The sequence below is a fragment of the Saimiri boliviensis genome, chromosome 10 (genome assembly GCF_048565385.1).
Source record: "Saimiri boliviensis isolate mSaiBol1 chromosome 10, mSaiBol1.pri, whole genome shotgun sequence".
NCBI classification, from domain to species: domain Eukaryota; kingdom Metazoa; phylum Chordata; class Mammalia; order Primates; family Cebidae; genus Saimiri; species Saimiri boliviensis.
The window spans coordinates 111214187-111237996 of record NC_133458.1 but is presented as its reverse complement, the minus strand read 5'-3'; the positions used below and the strand labels follow the sequence as shown (position 1 = coordinate 111237996).

The 23810-nt window shown below is 49.0% G+C and overlaps 1 protein-coding gene across 1 annotated transcript in view; it reads left to right on the top strand.

The window, feature by feature from the left end:
* ADCY1 (adenylate cyclase 1) overlaps positions 1–23810 on the top strand; it is a 133833-nt gene that overhangs the window by 16949 nt on the left and 93074 nt on the right. The window contains exon 2 of the mRNA XM_003930840.4: positions 6351–6500. Coding sequence (XP_003930889.3) covers positions 6351–6500 — 150 coding nt within the window. The remainder of the gene's footprint in view (positions 1–6350; positions 6501–23810) is intronic.

Sequence of the window (23810 nt, the reverse complement as noted above, 5' to 3'; positions counted from 1 at the left end):
CCATCACTGGCTCCAACAGTTTACCCGCATTCTGCCGGCCCTCTTTCAAACGACGCTAATTCTAAAATGCTTTTATTAATTCAAACACCAGAAGCTAACAAGCCATTAGGTTAATTAAAAAACCCACTTGTGTGCGACACTGAAGAAGCAGGAATGGTTTAAAGAGAATGACGTCGCACCAGCACCCAGCTCCCGGTGAGGACCTCAGAGGGACTGGATGGTGTCCGCTGAGGGCTCAGTCAGGAGGGACCACCCCACCATCCAGACACCTGGGACAGGGCAGGCTGCTCACAGTCTGGGAATTTACCAATGAGAACATGCCCAGTGCTGTGCAGGGAGCAGTTGTGTGGGGTCAGCTCCTTCGTTGACCTGTGGCCCAAGCGTTGTTAGTTCACGTGAGAAAGCGCTCCCTCCAGCGGGGTCCTCCGCCCCGCCCCCGTGGCCTCTGCTCAGGAGAGGCCGGTTTGGAGGAGTGCCCTACAGCCGTTTGTTTGTCCTCTGGGGTAGTCTGAATGCCACCCTGGCTGAATGACTATGCCGGGGCAGCCTTGGTGACGGCAGGTTGAAAATGGGAGCAGATTCAATGGAGAGGTTTTCATACCCAATGAGAGTGATCCCGGGTTGAGAAGGGACCACTCAGACCAGTCCAGAGATCAGGAGGCTGCCCAGTGAAAGGAGGGAAAACCCTCTTGGCCAAGGCTGCGGCGAGGGTTGTGGGTCTGAGCGCATGCTCTGCCCAGAGGTGTGGCATGGCCGGGGATGTGCTCTATGTTCATGGCATGGCAGACAGGTCAGGGGTGAGTCCAGGGCTCAGCGGGTTTCTGATGTGCTGGGAAGGTAGGGCTCCACCCAGAGTCTGTGATGAAGGGAGGGTCTGCCTCAGGTGGACTTTGACTGCAGCCTGATTGTAGGTTGTGCCAGGCAGTGGGGCTGGAGAGAAGTCAGTGGCATAGGGTTGTCAGGGGCGGTACCTGATGAAGGTTTTAGAAGGACAGAGAGAGAAGGTCAGGGGACTTGCGGGTTTGGCTTGGGCAGAGGTCCCTGTCCCTGGAGGGGAGGAAGGACAGGTACCTGGGGGTGTGGGATGATGATGTCAGATTGGGATACTTTCTCCAAGGACTATGAGACATCTTGGGTTGGAGGGTGCTAGTCTAGTGACCACAAGTGGTGTCAGCCCAGTGACCACGAGGGGTGCTAGTCCAGGGACCCCCAGTGTGTGATGATTTTCTCATGGTTAGACTAGGGTGTTGGTTTTTAACAGGAGGCCTCGGAGGACATGCCCTCATCCCATTGTGTCAGGCACATCTGTCAACAGGACTCATCATGGCTGCTGTGGCAGTTACCAGCTGGCTAAGGTGGTATTGGAAGGCTTCTCTGCCATAGGTTTTCTCTTTTCTCTTCTTTTTCCATTTTGTGCTTTGGAAGTCACTGTGCTGAGCCGATACTGAAGGAATGGGGAGTTTACTTTCTTGAGGGTGGAGTATAAATGATTTGGAATGCTCCAAATTTTTGCCTATTCACCTATTATCTTTCATTTTTTTTTTATTTCATCATTGATTTATATCAGTACTGATGTTTATTTTATACTTCGGGGTTACAATTCAATATGACTTTGTGTTGCTCAAATTGTTCCAACTTTGGCCATTGGGAGTTCTTTCAGTTGGCTCTCCTGTCCTTTGACACCCCCCCACCCCCATGTGTGTGTGTGTGTGTGTGTGTGTGTGTGTGTGAGAGAGAGAGAGAGAGAGAGAGAGAGAGAGAGAGAGAGAGAGAAATACTTGCCTTACTTTCTGACCCTCCAAGGTGCTCCAGGTTCATCTGCTTGATTCGCAAATATTTTCTCTGCCTGAGGCCAAGATTCAGTCATTTCTCCAGGGAGTCCCAGTTCCTTTTATTGGAGAATTTTATTAAAGACCATGACCTGGCCTCTTGGTGTCCTTATTGCTCCTGGGGAGCCATTGCTACTAGTTCTCTTTCACTGGGCAGAGCTAGGACCTATATGTACACACACGTTTCTATAAACATTTGTATATGTATCCATCTGTGGAGTAAGCCAAACATGAGCTCATCCTGGTGCCTCAGAGTCTAACCTACCTCTCATAGCGACGAGCCAGCTCTGGTGATGTTTTCAGCTGCTGCACAGTCAAGCAGAGATGCCCCAGGACCTGCTCCTGCCGGTTGTCTTCCGCAAGCATGCTGGTGCTCAGCCCAGCTGGCTCCTTGGGAAGCCCTTCTCTTCTCGGCTGTCTGGCTGAGTTAATCTGGCTCATGAAGGTTTCTTCAGGGTGTTTCCAAGTACTGGCTGTTTGGTCATTGGGACCTCTTTCAGTTAGCTGCTCTGTCCTTTGACATACCCCCATCATTGCGTGTGCGTGCATGTGTGTGTGTGTGTGTGTATGTGTGTGCGCGCATGTGTGTCTGTGTGTTTTTACACTTTCCTGTTTGGCACTGTGCAGTACTCCAGACTCATCCTGATGCCTCAGAGTCTAACCTGCCTCCCACGCAGTGTCCTTTGTTGGGTTTCTCCTTAGGTCTCCTTGAGAAGGTCATTTGATAGGTACTATAATTGCCATCAATCTGCCCGTCTTTTGGATAGAGAGACTGAGGCACAGAGGTGGTGCAGGCAGAAGACAGGGGTAGGGCAGGGTCTGACCCTGGTGAGGACACCTGGACTCCTGTCCTCGCTTGCAGCCCAGCTCAGCCCTTGCTGGGATGAGAGCTTGAGAGGGTGTCCAGACTGGCAGACCAGCAGCCTGGTGCCACCCAGGGCCTGGGTGGTGTCGGCAGCATGTGGCTCTGGGCCACCATGTGGTCAGAGAGTGTGGTGGTGGGGTGCAGATGGCTGGGGCTGGGCCGGGGTTGGATCCCCTGCTCCAGGAGTGGCCAGCGGGCTGTGGTGGGGAGCCTGCCTCTCCCCTAGACTCCTGCAGCTCCTGGAGCCCTCATCCCTGAATAGCTCATGGTGACCCGAGCCTGCCTTTCTTGTCATTGTGACGTGTGCTAAGCCACATCATGCTTGCCTTGCCCTGGGACATGCATCTTTTGGACCTAAATGCCCCTCTAGCTGTGAGTTCAGCAAGCTTCATCAGGAGAATCGAGAGTCCCAGACCTTGAGGACAGATTTGGAATTCTTAGTTCCAATGCAGTGGGTCCATTTGGTGGGTGAGGATGCTCATCTGGGAAAATGCAGGGCTGTGCGCGTCCCCGCGGGTGAGCCCTGTGTTCATCGGTGGTTGTGGGGCACTTGGCAGACGACACCCAGCTCTCCTGAAGTGTCCTTTCCACAGCAATCCCTTCTCAACCACCCCCCTCCATGGGTTTGTTTTTGGAGGGAGGCAGTGCCCAGCTCATAGAGTACTGGGTTGTTTGATGGTGCTTTTCCTTTCCAGGGGCCATGGGGGTCTGAAGCTTCCAGTGGGAGTGTTGGTTTCATTGGTGACAGTGCCCCTCAGACATCCTAAGGGCAGGTAGTGATGGTTCCCCATTCTAGTGAGGGTAGATTGTAGCTAACAGAAGTGGGGAGGCGAGCTAATGGGAAGAGAGGAGCGGCTGCTTCCCTCTGAGAAAGGGGTCCCTGGGCTCCGGGAGGGCTTGCAGGGGCACCTCCATATACTGCAGAGATGAGGGGGACCGGCCGCCATTCCTCCCAGCCTCGGGCTGCCACCCCGCACGGAACAGCTCTGATGCACATGGGGAGGGTCGGTCATCTTGACAACTGACCTGCCAGCTGTGCTGTGTTTCCACTTCCTGGGGACTCTTTGTCATACGCTTGTAATCTAAGCCCATTGTGTTCCAGGAGGAAACCAGGGGAGAAAGGAAGCTAAGATGTGGAAAATCTCCAAGGGAAGTTTTATTGTTCCTGATTATCATTTTTGTTTTAACTGCTGGGGTCCACCTGCCTTTCACTTCCTTTAGAAAGTGGGTGGTGGTTTCCCGTGCAGGCCCCTCCACGGGCCTCGCTGGCTCAGCTCTGGCGGCTCCAGCACCCCAGGTGTCTGATAGCCCCGGGTGTTCCAGCTCCGTGCTCCATCCCTGACCATTCCCGGACGTCCATGGTGTTTGCTGATTCTGAGCACTGAACACACCCTAACATGCTCTGTGTTTTGTTCATGGAAAAAGCTGGATCTGAGCGGTATCCACACCATGATGACAGCAGCTATGTCAAATGTACTGGGACGGAAGCTAAATGGCCATATTCAGGTCCAGTGGAGATCTTCAGGGTCATAGTGGAGATTTCAAGGTCACCTTCTTGATGCTCAGGGTCCGGGAGAGGCCATCCTACTGGATGTCTTGCTGCCGTCTCTGACCCCTCACAGGCAACAGCCATCCTACTTCTGACTTGCAGAGGCTGTGGTCAGGATGGTGCCATCTGGCAGGGGTAAATTCCTGCCTATGCCTTTGCCAGTGTGTGGTGTTTAATGTCGTCAGCCCCACAGAGCCAGGTGGGTGTATGTCTGACATGTGTGGGGAGCTGTGCTGGGCCAGGGTCAGGTCCCCTGTGGAGGTGTCAGGCAGAGGATGGCTGTCAGCTGGGGCCCTGCAGATTTGTGCTCCTCATCCTCCCTCCCTGTCGCCTCCTTGAGAGTGGCTTTGATGTTTCCAGATTGCATGTGACCATTGGTCCTAGGTTTGTTTTTCAGCCTCGTGATGGATACATCTTTGAGGCTATACATCTTGGGTTTGAAGATGTATAGCCTCAAAGATGCATCCATCACGAGGCTTCATACACCTTGGGTTTGAAGGTGCCCCAAATCTGTCCTTGCCCCTCCCTGTGGCCCTTGCCCCTGGTCAGTCTCAGCCCTCCCGCCTGCTCCTCCGCACCAGCATCCAGTAGGTGGGCAGGAACTGTCAGGTCTTCTTCCTCAAGCTGTCTGGAGGCTCCTGTCCTGCTGTCTGTAGGTTGGCCCCATCAGGGTGACACCCATCTCCCCCGTCTCATGGGTCCGCGTCCTGGACTCTCTTGGCTCCCTGTTGGCGGCAGCTGCTCCCCACAGTACTGTGTGAGCGTGTTTTTGATTTTAGTTCTGTTTCACAGTGTGCAGCACACATTTACATGTGGGGGTGTTTGTGGTTAATCCGTGTGGAGCAGTAACAGCCGGAGCCTTCAGGTTTCTGCTCCTGGTTCAGCTGGCTCAGCTCTGGCATACAAGTAGAAATGCCTGGGCTTAATCAGACAAAAAAAAAATTCTCCAGTTTTGCAAGTGACCCAGGGACACATGTTTCATACAATACTTACAAATTGCAGCCCCGCACTTGAGGGCCCCTAGCAGGACATGCCATGGCCCTGCATGGCTTGTCAGAGGTGCTTCTGTTCAAGCCCAGTGGCCTCTGAGACGTAGAGACAGAACAGTTGAGGAGACCAGCTGCAGGCAGTGGGGAGCAGGGTGTGATCGTGGAGGGGAGCCCTGGGTCAGGCTGGCGCCTGGTGCCTGATGCCTGGGTCTGAGCCTGGTCCTGAGCCTGGATTGTGGGCACACTGCTAGCGCTGGCCCCTTCTCAGGCTGGCGGCCCCTTCTTTGTGTTTCATCTGTTGAAGCTGAAGTGGGGACAGGACTGAGGCAGTGTGCAGACACCAGGCTGTGGACACTGCATTTCCCCATTTTGTGCTAGTGCTCACTGCGTACCCAAATCAACATACGGGCTGTGTTTTTTTGAGTTCACCTTTCACCTTTTCCTGAATCTTTCCAGAGCAGTTTGTGCAGGCTTTCTGGGAACAGCCACTCTTTACATACGTATTCTCCAGGGGTCTTGGTTTTCTGAGGCTGCTATAACAAAGCGCAGCAGACTGGACACCTTAAACAACAGAAACGGATTATCTCACAGTCCGGAGGCTGGAAGTTCAAGATCAAGCTGTGGGCAGGGCTGGGCTCTCCTGAGGCCCTGCTCCTAGGCTCGCAGACAGCCGTCTTCTCTCTGTGCCCTCGCGGGGTCTTCCCGCTGCCAGTGTCTGTGTCCTCATCGCCCTTCTTCTAAGAACACCCGGCAGATCGGATTAGTGCCCACCCTGTTGGCCTCATTTTAACTTAATTGCCTCTGTCAAGACCCTGTTTTCAATTAGTCACATCCCGGAGTCCTGGGGGTTAGGTCTTTATGCATTTTGGGGACACAATTTGGCCTTGACACTAGGCCTGGTTACTCCCTATACCCTGACATGCTGTCTTACAGCTGCCCAGACAGGGTGAGGGCAAGCTTTTACCCGGCTGGTTCCCTGTGTCCCCGGCCCGCGCTGTGGGTCTGGCCCGGGCAGAGTGGCCTTTGGAGAGCTCATGCTATGTTCTCTGGGTGGCCTGGGCCCTCTTCATGTGTGCGGGATGTCAGGCTCCACACGTTGCCTCCTTCTCTCCCTGCAGCTCGGCGCCAATGCCTTGCTCTTTGTCGGCGTGAACATGTATGGAGTGTTCGTGCGGATTCTGACTGAGCGTTCGCAGAGGAAGGCGTTCCTCCAGGCCCGGAGCTGCATCGAGGACCGGCTGAGGCTGGAGGATGAGAACGAGAAGCAGGTCAGTGGCTTGGGCCAGTCAGCCTAGAGGGGTTGGCTGTGGGGCTGGGGAGGTAGAGGGAGCCGTCTTCCCGTGCCTCAGTTTACCCTGTGGTGACATGGGCCACAATTCCCAGTGGTACCTGTTGGTATTTGAGGCTGTGGAGGAGATGCCCTGAGGTTTTTTAGTTAGCAAATGGGCAGGCAGGCTAGGTTTGCTGCCCTGTGGAGCTGAGCAGATCATGGGATAGTGCTGGGAAGGGGCTGCTCTGAGGACAGCATTTGGGCGCATTGACTTCCAGTTGCCGCTGGAATAGGTAAGCTGCCCAGGGAGGACGAGGCAGGTCCTGGCCAAGCCTCAAGTGAATGTGACCAAGCAGGTGGTGCTGATCTACTGGCCTGAGGCTCCCACCAGCCCTGCCTTTGGCTCGGTGTCGCTGACCCCAGAGCACACTGTCACTTCTGGAAGGCAGAGGTGCCCTTGTGCTGGGAGTTGTAGAGGAGTCACGGTGGTGGTCATGATGTAGCACCCACAGCCCTTGGGGTTCCTCCAGTGGCCGGCATCACCCCATTTTCAGGATGAAACAGCCACGAGGGAAAGGGCAATGGCTTGGAGGGAGCCATGCCTGGGTTCCCAACGCCCTGTGTGACTCCTCTTCTGTGTTCCCTGTCTGCTGCCCAGGGTCTGTGCCCAGCAGGCCCAGTAGGCTCAGGAGGGACCATCTGGGAGCCTCTGGGATAAGTCTGGCATGTTTCAGGAACCTTCCCTGGAGGGATCTAGACTCTTCCCCCAGCCTTGGGGCTCACAGGCCTTTGTGACACCAAACTGCTGATGTCTTAGGCCTGTGGCTGACAGACAGGATGTTTTTCTCAACTATGTGAATACAAGATATTATACTGAATATAAATGTAAAAACACAAATACACATTTCATGTATAGACGTTGTTTTGATCCCTAATATTTACAGTAGAAGTAAGATATAGTTGAGAAATAGATCACATATGTGTGTTTAGACGGCGTGTGTATTGCCGTGTATGTGAACATGTAGGAGGATGTGTCCATGTGGACGATATGTGGGCGGTGGCACGTGTCTGTGTATATGTTCACGTGCATCCCTGTGGAGTTGCATGTGTGGATATGTGCACATTTGCCTTTGCCTCTGTACGTGTGTGCATGTGTGTCTGTGAATGCCTGTGCTCATGTGCACGTGTGCATGCATGCGCCTGTCTTTACATCCAGACGTGGTTGCATGTGTGTGTGGCTTTGTATTCATGTAGATGCGTGTGTCTGTGTGGGCATGCCTGTGTGTCTGTGTGTTTGTGATATGCATGGACATGTGTGTATGTGTGTATGTGTGTATGCACATGTGTTGATGTGTGTTGTCTGTGCGTGTGCATGAATGTGTCGATGTATGTATAAATTGAGCATCTTTTAAGGCTGAGCCCTGAGCATTTTTTCTTAGACCAGAGTCAATCACACTGGGAGAGATACCTCCTTTGTGCTTTCTAAGAGGTGTATAGCCTTATTTTGTTACCTCCGTAAGATCCCAGAAGTGAATCTTTGGAAGCTCTGTTCTCCCCTTAACTGCATCCTCTGTAGTGGAGAAGGCAAAGGCTCTTTCGTAGTCCTGCTTGTGTGTATTTCTGGATCGTCCCTTTCTTTTCCTCCTTTATCTCGCTCGCATCTCCTTTTCCGTACCTTTGTGCTTGTTCGCGTTCTGTGTTGGTCTTCTTTCGTTTCTTTTCTGACGTTCGCTGCCTCTCCCATATACTCTCCTTCCTCCCAGTATTGTCTAGTCTAGCTTTTGCTGCCTGATTTGCGGCATTTCACTGGGTTTTGTATCAGCTCCGTGAGCAAGGCATTCTTTCCTCAGCCCTAGGAGGAGGCAGTCACACTCAGGGAGGCTCAGAGGCGCATCTGAGTTTTAACTGCAGAACGTTCTTAAGCAGGACCTTTTCAAAATGTTCACCCAATCCAGTTAACCCAGCCGAGTGCTATTTATTGTTCAGACTTTGTCTTTATGTGTATTTTTCCCCACGCAATTGTCATTTTGGTGTATATATAATTTTATGTTCTGCCTTTTTGCTTGCCATTTTGCGCAGACATCGCTCCTGGTGTGATACATGTGATTTAAAACATCTGCTTATTCTTTCCTTAATGCACATTCTGCGATGTTCTCAGCATCTGACATTTAAGATACCACGTTCTAAGAGAGATTTTTCTTCATGCTCATGAGGTATTCACTGAGTAACATTTTTAGCAGTGTAAATATGTCATTTCTCTCCCAAGTTTCTGAGGTATTTTCCCAAATTTTACATCTTATTTATGTGCTCTTTTACATCGTTGTAAGTGATGTCTGCTTACACTCTGCTCTCTATAGCAGTCCAGGCCAGCCACTGCATCAGCAGCAGTGGGGAGCCTGTTAGGAATGCAGCTTGGCAGGACCCCCCCAGCCCTGTAGGTGGGACGCCCAGGGGTTGGGTTCCCAGGAGCGGCTCTGCAGTGTGCTGTGTCCCTGTGTGCCCCTGTCTTTCTCCCCTTCTCCCTCTCCTTCTGTCTGTCGGTTTCTGCCTTTCCCCCTCCCTTCCTCCCTCTCTCTGTGTGAGGACTTGGCACCTCCTGTTTCCCTTGCCCCTTTCTGCTTACTAAGGCGGATGGCGACTCCTTCGTGCTTGTTCACCCTCTGTATTTCTCTGTGACTTGTACACTCCAGCCCTCCGTCCTGTTATGTTGGTGACTTTCCTGGCAGTCGAGTGAACTGCTCACTGTATAACAGAAACACCGATGCCCCATCAGAAGGGGTCCCCATGTTTCCCCAGGTCTGTTCCTCTAGCTTTGCTTTTCCTTGCATTAAAAATTCAATCTTTTATGTTTTCAAATTGAAGGATTGTTTACCTTCATGATTTTTTCTGTTGCTTCAAAGCTGACCTGGTGTTTTGGCACACGGACACTGAATGAGGACATGCCTTCTGTGACTTTCCTGAGTGGTTCCTGAGACCTCAGCCCTCCTGACAGTCACTGTATTTTTTCTGTTGATTCCCTTTGATCATTCAGGGTTGTATCTCATGGTAACTGTCTGCCTAGATGGCTGGTAATCAGCACTGAGGTTTCTCCTGGCCGCCTGCTGCCCGATGCCACCTCAGGGAGCCTTGTCTCTTGAGGATGGCAGAGGGGAGCACTTGGGGCCCAGTGGGGACCCTGCCAGCTCTCAAGGCTCTCAGGTACACAGGCACTTTGTCCCTCAGCATCTGCCTGGGGCCTGCCTGGCCATCCAGAGAGCTTGGAGGTGGCCATGGCAGCCCTGTCCAGGCCTCACACATGTCAGCATGAAACGGCAGTCTCCTGAGTGACAGTTGATGGAGCCTTACCATACGGCTAGTTGTGGGCATCTGCCCTTCATGTTTTAATCTCGTTAATGACACACTTCCATTCAGCACCTGTTCTTAGAGCCTTCTCCAGCCCCTTGGACCGTCCAGGCAGCACAACGGGTGATGGGAGAGGATCGGGGACGCACTTAGGTTCTGAGAGGAGGTATGGGGGCATGTGACCTGATTCTGTGGGGAGATCCAGGAAGACACACCTGGTGCTGGGTGTGGACACACGCCAGTCTGGGAGGGTTTCTGGGTGGATGTATCCTGGTCCTAAGAGGGGATCTGAGGGAAACACTTTGGTTTCGGGACGGGATCTGGGGGGATACACCCCAGGCCTGAGAGGGATTCTGGGCCAATGCGCCCTGGTCCTGGGAGTGGATGTGGGCATCACTGGGAGGAGGTGGTAGAATGCAGCGCACGTTCAGAGGGAGCAGAAGATGGGGGCTGAGTGAGGTCAAGTCGAGGGGAGGCGTGTGGGCAGACTCCATGCCTCTGCTCCCATGCACAGTGCGCTGAGGGAAATCATTTCACGTCCTGTGGCCTCAGCTGGAAGGAGATGGCTGTGACTGCTGGAGAGGTGGTCAGGGCTGGCTCCTGCGTATCTGTGCTCACAGAGGGGAGCTTCTGGGCCGAGCAGGAAAGAGACATCATGAACATGTTTTAGGGGTCACTGCACAGGTCAGAGCATGGAGGCAGGGGAGCAGACACACTGGGGAGTTCGGCGGTGGTTTTCTCTGTTTCTTCTTGGGGGATGAATGTGTAATCCAGGGGCGCTGTGGTCAGTGGCTTTGTGAGCTGGGAGAGCATTGTGCTCAGTTCACAAAGCAGGAGTTTGGCTCAGGAGGCTCAGAAAACACCTCCCAGGGATGTGCCTGTGGGCAGGCCCACGCTTTGTGGTCCCCACTGACTGCCTGGGTCTGCAGGAGGCTACAACAGGGGACCACCGTTCTGAAATGCAAACTCCCAACATTAAACCTCTCGTCCTGTCCCAGAGGAAGCAGTTTTGTTCTGGAATGGGAACTGATGGAACAGATGGACATGGCTGCAGCAGCAGTGCCCTTGCTCTGGGGCTCCCGGCAGTGCCAAGGGTGGAGGCCACTGGCTCCCGCCCTTCTCCACTCTGTTTACGCATCGGATGCCCCAATGCCAGATTGTTCTTGCCCAGTTTGATACGTTATGTTTTGACACCAGTAGTAGAATGTGCTTCACCTTAAGCCCTGGGGAGAACCTCTCAGTGTCCTGGTTTATGATGCCACTGTTGCCTGTTACCAGCCAGAATGCATCCCTGGGTGCTCTGTGCCTACTTGCTGCTAACTTTTGCAGCTACCCATGAAGAAGGTGACAACAGACACAGCCACTAGGAGTTTTCTCCTTCCCCTCCTGTACTGTTTAGTGCCAGTAGCCCTGCGGTTGCCCTGCAGAATGTTTGAGGCTTTAGGAATCTGGTCTGCTCCTGCTAAGGCAGGTGCCAGCTTCAAGCAGAGAGGCCTCTATCATCATTCTTACTGGGGGAATATTACAGTAGCTCTCCCTGATCTCTCCTTCACCTTCTCAGGGCAGCCCATGAAACAAGAGGCTGTGGAGGACAGGGGTGGGGTGGGAATGAGGGCTTGTCTCTTTCCTTGCACTACTTACTCTCTGTCTGGAAAGTTCTCTGCTGTAGTTAGGTAAAGTTTACCTGAATTGTCAGTGTGCCTGGGGCTGATTCCTTTGGGGGGATTTGGATGAGCTAAAATGACCCCTCCTCTCAACACAGCAAAACAAAGAAACAGAGCAAAGGGTCACCTTGGGTCCCCGCCCTTCATCTGTCCTTGCCTGCAGGATCTGGGCAGAACAGAAAAGAGGGTCAAGGTACCAAGATGTTCTTTCTGAGTTGTCAGATCTCTTTAAAATTAATATCAGCCCTCTGTATCATGGTTAGGAATGTAAGGACTTTATTCTGCTTCGTAAATCTGAGAACTGTGGCTCTGAAAATTTAAATAACCCAGGAAAGATAATGGCGCGAATAACAGAGTAACCAGTGGCAGAGCCAGGGTGAGCTCAGGATCTTCCAAGGGAACCACATGGCGGTCTCCTCCCTTCGTGGCTACAGACCTCCTCAGCTAAAAAACGCTCACTCAGATGTTTTAGGCTCACAAATAACCGAGCTAACATGCTCCAAAGGGGTGTGAAGTTTCTTTTAACAGGGCTTTTTCCGTTTCTGAACAAAAATGTCAAAAGTTGGTTCTCTGAAATAGAAAAGCCTTAGAGAGACTGATCAAGAAGAAAAAGAGCAGACACAAATAAGGAGCATGAGGCACGAGAAAGGCTGCAGATAAAGCAGGGATTAAAAATAGATAATAGGGAAATGCTGAGAATAATTTTATGCCAGTATATTTGCAGAGAGACAAAATGGCTGAATTTCCAGAAAAAGTGTGAGTTATCAAAGATGATCCGCAAAGAAAAAGAAAGCCTGAAAAATCCTGTAATTATTAAAAAGATTGATTCAGTAATTTACAAGCTCATCAAAAAGTAAACAGCAAGCCCAGGTGGTTTTACAGATGAGTTAGACAGAACTTCCAGGAAAACGTGATTTCAGTTTGATCAGTCACAGCAAGGATCGTGCTCTGAGCCCAGGTCAAGCTGGCTGGTGATTATGGAGGACGGAGCTCAGATTCCCACATCTCACAAAGGCCTGTCATGTGGACTGCAGGGAAAGCCTGTTTCTCAGTCTTGTTTCATTAGCGGTTTGGCTTCTTGGTGCCGAAGTGGATTGGGCGAGCATCAGGTGGATGCCTGGTCCCTGCCCTGCTGCTGTTTAATGCACCAGGTTCTAGGAGCAAGGGGCAGGGCGTGCCGCCTGGTCAGGGTGACACGACTCCTGCATGCTGTCAGCCCCTTGCCATTGCCAGGACACTCGTGCAAGTGGAACTGAGGTCCAGGATGTTTGTGGTCAGCGTCAGAGGCTCTAGAATGCTCCCAGATCCCAACCTGTTGATCGTATGCAGGTGGTGGAGGCAACCTTCTCCCTGGCCTCCTGGAGCAGCTCCTGCCCAGCCTCCTTCCTGCCTTGAATGCCAGTGGCCTTTTGGGGGATTGTCAGAAGGGGCTCCACAGGACATCTCCCTCCTGTGTGGATGTCACACCTCTGGCTCCATGCTGAGGCATCCTGTTCCCCTGTGGCTCTCACAGCCCTCTGGGTTCTTCAGTCTCCCTAGCTCTCCAGGAGCACAACATTGGGCCCCTGGGTCACTTCCTGCTACATGGTTTTTGTGGCTTGTGCTTCACAGCTGTATCAGCTCTGGGGATCCCAGTCTCTTCCCTGTCATTCTGTGGCCAGTGCTGCAATATTGCCGAGGAAGATGCCAGAGCTGGTTGTCACCTTGGACTGTCTGTGGGAGGCTCTGCAGCATGTCCTGGGGGGCTGTGAGGAGGTTTGTGGGGACCCAGTTGTTTGCTACATTTGTCTGATTTTTTTTTTTTTTTTACGGAGAATCTCATTCTGTCACCACAGCTGGAGCAACAGTGGCACAATCTCAGCTCACCACAACCTTTGCCTCCCAGGTTCAAGTGATTCTCCTGCCTCAGCCTCCTGAGTAGCCGGGATTACAGGCATGCGCCACCGTGTCCGGCTAATTTTGCATTTTTAGTAGAGATGGAGTTTCACCATGTTGATCAGGCTGGTCTTGAACTCCTGACCTTAGGTGATCTGCCCGCCTCAGCCTCCCAAAGTGCTAGGATTACAGGCATGAGCCACCTTGTGCGGCCTTGTCACATCTGTCTTGTTTCTTGTTTGTCTGAAATCTGCATGGAAGTTGCAGGTGGTGGCCAGTGTGTGGCTCCTGGACACACTGTGGTTCTCCCTAATGGAACAGCCCAGGCTCAGGAGCCGCATGCCAAGATCTAGAGCCCAAATGTGGCTGGGAAAGGAAGGGTCCCTGAATCCACCAGGGCCCGCCTCCATGCTGGCGATGTGGAATCTGCTGTGCTGTGAGCATCTGGTGGTCCATGAGGGAGGGGCAGATCTGCAAGTAGTCCAGCACCTACAGCCTGGCTCTCAGGTGATTAGGGAACTGGGCCCAGCGGTGTCCAGTACAGTGACATGAAGTGACCCATGGAAGGCACCTCTGACAGGGCGAGGAACTCGGTACACACAGCTGCAGGCTGCAGGGAGCTTTTGCAGTTTCCCACCGGGCTTTCTTGGAAGAACCTGGGCAGCAGAGCCTCGAGTAGGGGAGAGCAGCCACGGGAAGGCAGGCCCTGACCCCGCCTGCTGAGGAAGGCAGAGCTCGGAGAGCCTGTCTGGAGTAAAGTGGCCCCTTGGGACAGCATGTCGGTTAGAATCTGGTTTGGCTGCCAGTAACTGACCTGGAAAATGGTGGCTTAAACAAAATAGAAATTGTCTTTTCATGGACAGAAGTCTGAAGGGAGGCAGCCCAGGGCTGGTGTGCTCAGCTCAGGCTGCGTAACAGAGACTGGGTGGCTGCAGCAAGAGAAATTTATTTCCTCACATTCTGGAGGCTGCAAAGTCCAGGATCAAGGTGTCGTCAGGGCCGGTTCCATCTGAGACCTCTCTCCTTGACTTGCTGATGGCCGTCTTCTCCCTGTGTCCTCACGTGGTCTTCCCTCTGTACACACACCCTTGGTGTCTGTGTCTTCTAATCTCTTCTTAGGAGGAGAAGAGGAATCCAGCCACATTGGATTAGGGCCCACCCAATTACCTCATTTTAATTTAATACTTTCCTAGAGGCCCTGCCTTCAAATTGGGTGTTAAGGCTTCAACCTATGAATTTGGAGAGGAGGGTTACAATTTAGGTTATAGCAGCCATGAAACAACATCTTATTTTATTTCAAATAAAAGTCAAGTGTATGATTAAATAAGGAGACGTTGCGTGCGAGTCCTGGATGAGTGTGCCTGGAGTTGTGAGTGCCTGGCTTTGGGCTCCCTGGATGGCCGAGTGCAAATAGAAATACGCATTGCAGCCCCTGTGCAGCTGGTGGAGAAGCAGGCCTGGGCTGGGGGACAGCCCCCTCCTGCTGGGTTTCCTCCCTTCCACCCCGCCGCCCCCCACTCTTACTTGAGCTGCGTGTGGCAGGAGGCCGGAGTGGGGATCCTGCCAGGTTTTCAGCTCACTCTGATAGACTGTGGCTGGGCAGCTCACTGACCAGCTCCAGGCCTCAGATCCACCAGCCCTGAGTGTGGCTGTTTGTGGGTGATGAGGGGCGGCGGTATCCATACCTGAGCACGCTGCACCCTTAGCCTGCTCCTCTGCTCAGGGCCTGCTGTCCACCCTGGAAGGAGACTCCTTTTTGCAGTACTGCCACAACTTTAGAAACCATTATTGTTTGTTTCTTCCAACCTCCTTCTGGTTTGTCTTGATGCTGATTTTACCCTGTGGAGCAACGGCTGGTAGTGAGGCAGTGAGTGAGTCCTCATTAATAGGTGTGTAGTGAATGAATGCAATTGAGCGTGATTGGGGAATGGATCCTGTAGCTTCCTTGGCCCAGTACTCCCAGAGGTGGCCTCTTCGTGTGTGCATCTCATACACATGCTTGTGACCTTGCCAGTGAGCTTGGGGTGAGAGGTAGGGGTGAGGACAAGTGGAGACGACCATCACTTTCTAGACATGTCCAGCCTGGAGTTGTTGCCAGGAGAAGGGAAGGGAAGGGGCCTGAACCCAGCCAGCAGAGTGGATGGAGGATACCGCGGCTAAGAACACTCACTGGGCTCGGGGCAGGGCAGAGGGTACCAGCACTGCTCTGGCTGTCGAGATGCTGTCATAGGTGACCAGTGCCAGGGCTTCAGGAGGTGGCCTTGACTGAACTGAGTAGGGACATGCTATGTGGAGGAGCAAGAGTGATCAGGGTTATCAGGGATGAGTGAGGGGTTTGCCAGGTAGAGGCAGGGAGGTAGGAACTGGAGGAGGCAGGGAGGCAGGAACTGGAGGAGGCATTCAGGCAGCAAACTGAGTTGGAGGTGGTCACTGGTATTACTTTTGTAAGTGTGATCTCTGCCTTCTGCTTGGAGAGGGTGGGGATGTGTGCTGGAAGTGCAGCTCCACTGGTTGGTAAAGACCACTTGGGGGCTTCAGGGTGTTCATGGCCCCCCCCCAAGGGTCTAGCCTGAGATCTGTGCCTGTCATAGCTGGAGAGCATGGGGTGAGAGGCTCAGGAGGTTACTCTCAGCTTCCTCCTCTGCCGCCTGCATCCTGTCCAGGGAACCCTGTATCCCTGAGTTCAGCTTCCTCTTCCATCATATGGAACTGGCCCCTCCCAGAGCCCTGGCTGTTCCTCAGATGCCATTATTAAATCAGAATTCCAAAAATCATATGCAACTATTTAAAGCACACACTCAATTTGTTATCCTAACAAGCTAAATGGAACAATTTTGAATTCTCATCATGTGAAGAAATTTATCAAGAGAATGAAGACTTCCATTTAAATGATGCAGTGTGGATTTTAAATGGGGCTGGCCCATGGACAGCACCTTCCCAAACCACTACAGATGTGATTTATTTTTCATTTTTTTAAACAGCTTTATTGAGCTCGTATACCATAAAGTTAAATTAAATAAACTTTGTTCAATTGAATAAGTTCAATTAATGCTTTTTTTTAGATTTCAAATTATTATTGTGTAAAATTTTACAAGAATCTTAATCTTATTACACATTAATCTTATTTAATACGTATGTCAAATGATCTTATTACAGAGAATTAGTATGTAATAATCTAAATTTAGGATATTTTTATTATCCCCGAAAGACACCTCATATCCATCAGCAGTCACTCTCTATGTATACCCCCACCTGCCCTCCAGCAAGACGTAGGCACCCACTACTCTACTTCCTGTCTCTGTAGATTTACCTGTTCTGGACGTTTCATACAAATGGAATCATATGATAGGTGATCTTTTGTGACTGGCTCCTTCCACTTACGATAATGTTTTTGAGGGGCATGCTGATAGTAGCATCTGGATTGTGTTTCATTCTTTTTCCTGGCCAAATAATATTCCACTGTGTGGATGGATCACATTTTGTTTACCTGTTCACAGTTGATACATATTTAGGTTGTATCCACTCTGGGTATAAGTAATGCTACTATAAAAGATCATGTATAAGTTTTTGTGTGAACACATTTTCATTTTTTTGGATAAATACCTAGGTGTAGAATTGCTAGGTCATGTGGTAACTATGGTTAGAATTTTAAGGAGCTACTAGACTGTTTTCCAAAGTGGCTGCACCATTTTCCATTCCCACCAGAAGTGTGCAAAGCCTCTGTCTAGTTTCTCCATATTCAGAATCTGTTTTTTTTTTTAATTAAACTTTATTTTGAACTACTTGTAGATTCACATGTAGTTGTCAGGAATAACACAGATATTTACCCTTTACCCAGTTTCCCCAATGGCAACATCTGCAGAACTGTGGTACAATATCACAACCAGGATATTGACATTGGGACACCCAAGATATGGAACATCCATCACCCTGAGATTTCCTCATGTTCCTTTTAAATAGCCATATCCACTTCCCTCCATGACATCTTCATTCTGAAGACCTGGCAGTCACTAACCTGTTACCCATTTCTATAAATCTGTAATTTCAAAAAGTTCATATAAATGGAATCATGCAGTATGTAGATGTTTGGGATTGGCATTTTTCACTCAGTATAATTACTTGGAGATTCATCCATATTGTTGAATATATCAATATTTATTTCTTTTTATTGGTAAGTGGCATTCTGTGGTGTGGCTGTATCACAGTTTGTTTAATTGTTGGCCCATTAAAGCATGTCTTGGTAGTTTCAAATTTTGGCCTATTAGGAATAAAGCTGCTATGAACATTCATACACAGGTTTTTGTGTGAACATAGGTACGAATTTTTCTGGCATAAATATCTAGAAGTACAGTTACTGGGTCATATGGAAGTTGTCTGTTTAGTTTACTGAGAAATAGTGAAACTTTCCAGGAATGGTTGTACCATTTATGTACCCAGCAACATATCCATGTCTTTTGCCCACTTTTTAATTGGATTTTTTTTAAACTGCTGAACTTTGAGAGTTCTTTATATGTTCCAGTTAACAGTACTTTTTTGGATATGTGGTTTATGAATATTAAAGCCTATAGCTTATCTTTTCATCCTTTTAACAGGGTCTTTTTCAGAGAAAATATTTTTAATTTTGATGAGGTTTAATTTATCATTTTTTTCCTTTTACGGATTGTGTTTTTGGTGTCAAGTCTAAAGACTTTTTGCCTAGCCCTAGTGCTTATGTGTTTTTCTAAAAGTTTTATTTTTCACATTTAAATCTATGATGTATTTTAATTTAATATTTGCTTGAGGTATGAGATTTAGGTTAAAATTCATTTTTTTGTCTATGAATGTTGCTGTATCATTTGTTGAAAAGACTACCCTTCCTCGACTGAATTACTTTTGAACCTTTGTCAGAAATTGGTTGTGCATATTCGTGTGTCTGTTTGTGGATTCTAGATTCTGTTTTATTGTTCTATATGTTTATCTGTCGACCAACATCACACTGTCTGGATTATTGTTACTTCATAACAAGTCTTGAAATCAGGTAAACTGATTTATTCTACCTTACTGTTCTTTTCCAAAATTATATTAGGTACTATTATTCCTTTTCCTTTGTATTTCAGTGTTAGAATAATTTTGCCTATATGCACTAAAGACTTTGCTGGGATTTTGATAGGATTTATATTAAAACCATATCAATTTGGAGAGGGTTGACATCTTTATGAAGTTGAGTCTTCCAATCCGTGAACATGGTATGTGTTTCCATTTATTTATATCTTCTCTGATCTCTTTAATCAGTCTTCTATGGGTTTTTAACATAAAAGTCCTACACATGTTTTGTTAGATTTACACCTAAGTATTTCATTTTTGAACAACTGTTAATGGTATTGTATCTTAAATATCAGTGTCCATGTCTTTATTGTTAGTATATAGAAATGTAATTGACTTTTATAGATTGGTCTTATATCCTGTGACCTTCTGAACTTAATTATTTGTTCTAGGAGTCTTTTTGGTATAATTTTCTTTTGTTTTTGTTTTTGTACCATCCATTGTATTTCCCATGTAGACAATCATATTAATTTTATTTCTTCCTTTCCAACCTGTATGCCTTTTCTTTCTTTTTCTTAACTTACTGCACTATAAGACCTTCCCATGAGATGTTGAATATGAGTAACGGGAGCCAACATCCTTGCCTTGTTCCCAGTGAAAGCATTCAATGTTTGGCCATTAAGTATAATGTGAGGTGTAGGCCTTTTCTGAATATTCTCTATGAAGAGGTGGAAGTTTTGTTCTATTTTCATTTTTCTGAAAGTTTTCATCATAAGTGGATATTGAATTTTGTCAAATTCTTTTTTGGACATCAATTACTATGTGATTTTTATTTTTTATTCTGTTGATGTGGTGTATAGCTCGATTGATGTTTCAATTTTGAATTAGCATTACATCCCTGGATTAAACCCCATGTGGTTGGGGTGTATACTTCTTGTGACATATTACTGAATTGCTATCTTGTAAAAGATTGTTACATTTGTATTTATTTCTAAAGGGCATTTATAGTTCTTTATTTAGTCATTCTTATGATGGTTGCTTTACAGTCTTTGTTAGTTATTCCTGCATCTCTGTCTTCTAGGTACTGGTGTGTGGTGGTTGTCTTTGTTCACTTGTTGAGCTTGTTCTAGTTCTTGGTATGTTGAATGATGGTTTGCAGTAACCTAGACATTTGGAATGTTATGTATGAGGCTCTGTATCTTACTTGGACCTTTTGTATTTAATGATTTTCTGTCACATCACTGTGGCTGGGAAAGGGGGCGCTGTTGTCTCTTTACTGCCAGGTAGGGTTAGAAGTTTAGGCTTCACACTGGGCCTCTGTTGACATCATGAGACTAGGAGTCCTTCTTACTGCTGAGCAGGAATAAGAGTTCTAGCCCCCTATGGTCCCCACTGATAGCACCTGGCTCGGGGGAGAATGAGAGTCCCTTGGTTCCCACTGACTCTGCAGAGTTGGGGGATGCTTGTTACTAGCAGGTGGAAAAGAAAGGCTTGGCTCCCTCTGGGAGTGGGTGGGTTGGTTGGGGACCCCTTCAAAGCCTGGGGTGGGGGTAGAGCTCTGGCCTCTCTACTTGGCCTTTGCTGGTGTGGGTGGGGTTGAAGCACGGACTCTTCAGTGTCTCTGGCCTGGGGCAGGGAAGTTATTGTCTGAAAGTTTTCTTCTTGTGAAGCTGCCCAGTCCTGGGCCTTTGGCGTAAGAGAGCTGCTTCTGTTGTGTTTTCCTTTGGTCTGTGCCCACTGTGTTGCTGACTTGCCCACTTCTCCAGCACTCAGTCTGGTATATATGAGACTAAAGAAACCTCAGGAACTCACCTTTATGTCTTTTCTTGGTCTCAAGATTTCTGCCTTCTTCCCTCTGCTTGTTTGATATGTAACATCCAGGACTTTCAGTTGTGCTCAGCAGGAGGAATAGGGAAAAATACTGCTCTATCTTCCCAGAAGTAGAGTCTTCACAGTTGTCACTGAAATATCTAGTTTTTGTTAAGAGTATGTTTAAGTCACTTTTTGGTAGTCAAGATAAATGCGTTAAGATTTTTATGTAGCCTTCATGAGCACTGGGGTACTTTGTATGACCCATATTCACATTAGCTTTTATACTTTTGATTTCTGGCTTTTTAAGTTATTTTGTTGGCTACAGCTTATTGACACAGAGTCTGTTCTTGGCACTAGTGTTTACTGTTGCTTGGGGCTTTAGGGTTTTGCGACTGGATGTGAATTTCAGGTAGAATCTCTATTATGTGGATGAGCTATTTTGTCTTTGTTTGTTTTTAATCAGAAAATGAATGCTGAGTCTTATAAGATGGCTGCTTGCTTCCTGTGGGAAAGGTTTTGTACTTGATTCTGGTTATTAATGTGTGTTGGCTTAGATGCTGCTGTTAATCCAGTGGACGGAGCTAATGCTGAGCCCTTGGCTGGAAATGCAGTTGTCCTTAGGAATGTTGTGTGACAGTGGCTTACTGAAGGGACATAGCTCTTTTTGTGTTACATGTACATTCCAGGGTAGGCACTTTATGGAGATGCAGCAAGTGTGATCCATGAAATCCTCAGCAGTCTCCATCCAGCTCGCCACCTGTGTCCCTAGTGTGTTGCCTTCGTACTTCCAAACCAAGATGGTAGGTGGAGATCCAGCTGTTATGACTGTATTCCCAACAATAGCAGGAGAAGAAGGGAAGAGGAACAAGCTGTTTTGTTTTTACAATTTTAACCTTCATTTTAGATTTGAGGCTACATGTGCAGGTTTGTTACATGGATATACTATGTGATACTCAGGTTGGAGGTACAATCATTCCATAACTGAGGTACTAAGCATAGTACCCAGTAGTTAGTTTTTAACCCTTGTCTTCCTCTGTCCCTCTCTCCCCTTTTTGGAGTCCCCACTGTCTGTTCTTTCCATCTTTATGTCCATATGTATCCAATGTTTAGCTTCTACTCATAAGTGAGAACATGCGGTATTTGGTTTTCTATTCCTGCGTTACTTCAATGGCCTCCAGCTGCATCCATGTTGCTTTAGAGGACATAATTTCATTCTTTTTTATGGCTGCATAGTATTCCATGGTGTATATGTACCGCATTTTCTTTATCCAGCCCACCATCGTTGGGCACCTGTGTTGATTCCATATCTTTTATTGTAAACAGTGCCGCAATGTACATACACATGTATGTGCCTTTTTGGTAGAATGATTTATCTTGTTTTGGATATGTATCCAGTAATGGGATTGCTGGATTTGAAGGCAGTTCTGAGTTCTTTGAGAATCTCCAAATTACTTTCCACAATGGCTGAACTAAGTTACGTTCCCACCTGCTGTGTATTCCCACCAAGTGTTCCCTTTTCTCTGTGGCCTCAGGAGGATCTGTTGTTTTTTGACTTTTTAGTCATAGCCATTCTGACTGCTGTAAGAAGGTATCTCATGGTGGTTTTGATTTGCATTTCTCTGATGATTATTGATGATGAGCATTTTTTCATGGTTGTTGACTACTTGTATGTCTTCTTTTGAGAAGTGACTGTTCATGTCCTTTCTCCATTTTTTAATGAGGGTTATTTGTTTTTTTGCTAGAACAAGCTGTTTTTAAGGAACATTTCCAAAGCTTCCACATGACCTTTCAACTTATATCTCCTTGGCCACCTCTAGCTGCACAGGAGGCTGGAAAATATAGTCTTTATTCCAGGTAGTCAGGCACTCCAATGAAAAGAAGAGGCTCTCTTGTGAGGCCAGCAATGGAGTAGGGCTACTGGGGACAGCCAGCTGATGGCTGGGTAACTCTGCCACAGCCAGTTCTTGCAGTGCCCCATGTGAGCTCCAGTCCCCCATGCTTGGGGCCGGGTGCAGGGAGTCGGGGTGTGTGCCAGGGGCTTCCCAGCAGTCCTTCTTTCCTTCCCTCTGGGATCAGCACTTGTGGTTCTGGATGCTTCCCCATCACCTGTCACCTTTGTGTGGTCCCTGGAGGTCAGTATGCTGCATTTTTCAATTCCTCAGATATTATCATCACCTGAGCCAAGGTGGGGGCCAAGGTGGAGGTCACATGGGGGCTGCAGCAGAGCTTCATGGGAGCCACTTGGGGGCTATAGTGCGGGCTCAGGTGGGAACTGTGGTGGGGCCCTTTGTGTGGTGGGTTCTCAGTGTAGACTTTGGCCTTGCTTAGGATACACCTCCAGGCCACAGACTCTGGGCCAGTACCCAGGCAGGCTTCACCTGGAGGCAGAGACTTGGCCCCACTTGGCATCAGGCAGGGCTGGACTTGGTGTTCATCCTCTGAAGTGTATGTGGAAGTAACTTACCAGGGAAAACTTCAAGCGTGTCAAATTTGTTTTCTCATTGTGAGATGGACCGTATACATGGAACACTATCTGCCGTGTGGAGCAGAGGAGTGAGGCCCTCATGGCTACTTCCCAGAGGTCAGCTAGGCTTTTGGGATGTGGGTGGCTATTTTCATTGTGGCTGCTCCTATGGCCCATGAGTGTGATGGTGTCTGGGCACCTGTGCTCCTTCTGAGAAAGTCACACAGGATGGCGACCACTCCTGGGTCAGGGATGTAGCCTATGCACTGCAGGAGGGATTCCCAGGGCTGTGCCTGGCAGGCCTGTGCAGCTGGGGATGGAAAGGAAGTGGAAGCATCTCAGTGCTACGCGCCTGCATGGCTCCGGCCCAGGCTCCTTGGAGGCAGGGAGAGTGGCTGGTGCTGAGCAGGGCAGGCCACTGCAGAGGGCCCTGAGCCAGAGGGCATGGTGGGAGGCATGGAGCTTCTTCCCTCCTCCAGCCCTTTTCCTTGATTATCAGTGGGATGTTTACCTGATTCTATGTAGGATTTAAACTCTGCTCTTTTGTTGTTCTTTTCAAAGCAGAGTGGGAGGGGCAGGGGAAGGACTGAGGGGTGAGTTGGGGACCCTCACACCTCATTTCTGGAACATGGTCTCTCAGACATAGGGGTGTGCCCAACAGGTCAAGGGCCAGTTTGGGTTGGGGTCAGGGAACATCCACCTGGAAGATGGGAATCTAAGTCCTACTTACTCCTTCAGTCCAGACAAGGAAACTGAGGCCTAGGAAGGGGAGAGGATTCTCCAGGATGGCATAGTTTGTTTTGAAAAATCCAAACATTTATTCTTTTCTCTTGGGGCATAAAAGAAAATGCTTGACCTACACAGCTAAGGGAGAAATAAGAAGACAAAGACCAAGAAAAAATGCCATATAGTCCCCTAGGCCACTTATCTTTTTAAGAACAAGGGGACTTTCTGGGTACCCTAGGAGGACAGCTCATTTTTTTTAAGCCAGTGTGGAAGACTCTGGGGTATTGTTGGAGTAGTGCGGGGAGGGAGAGGGGGAAGGTGGGAGCTCTGGTGGAGACAGCAGTGTTTTTGCAGTTGTGACCCTGCTGTACACTGAAGCACAGGCTGAGACTCAGCAGTGCAC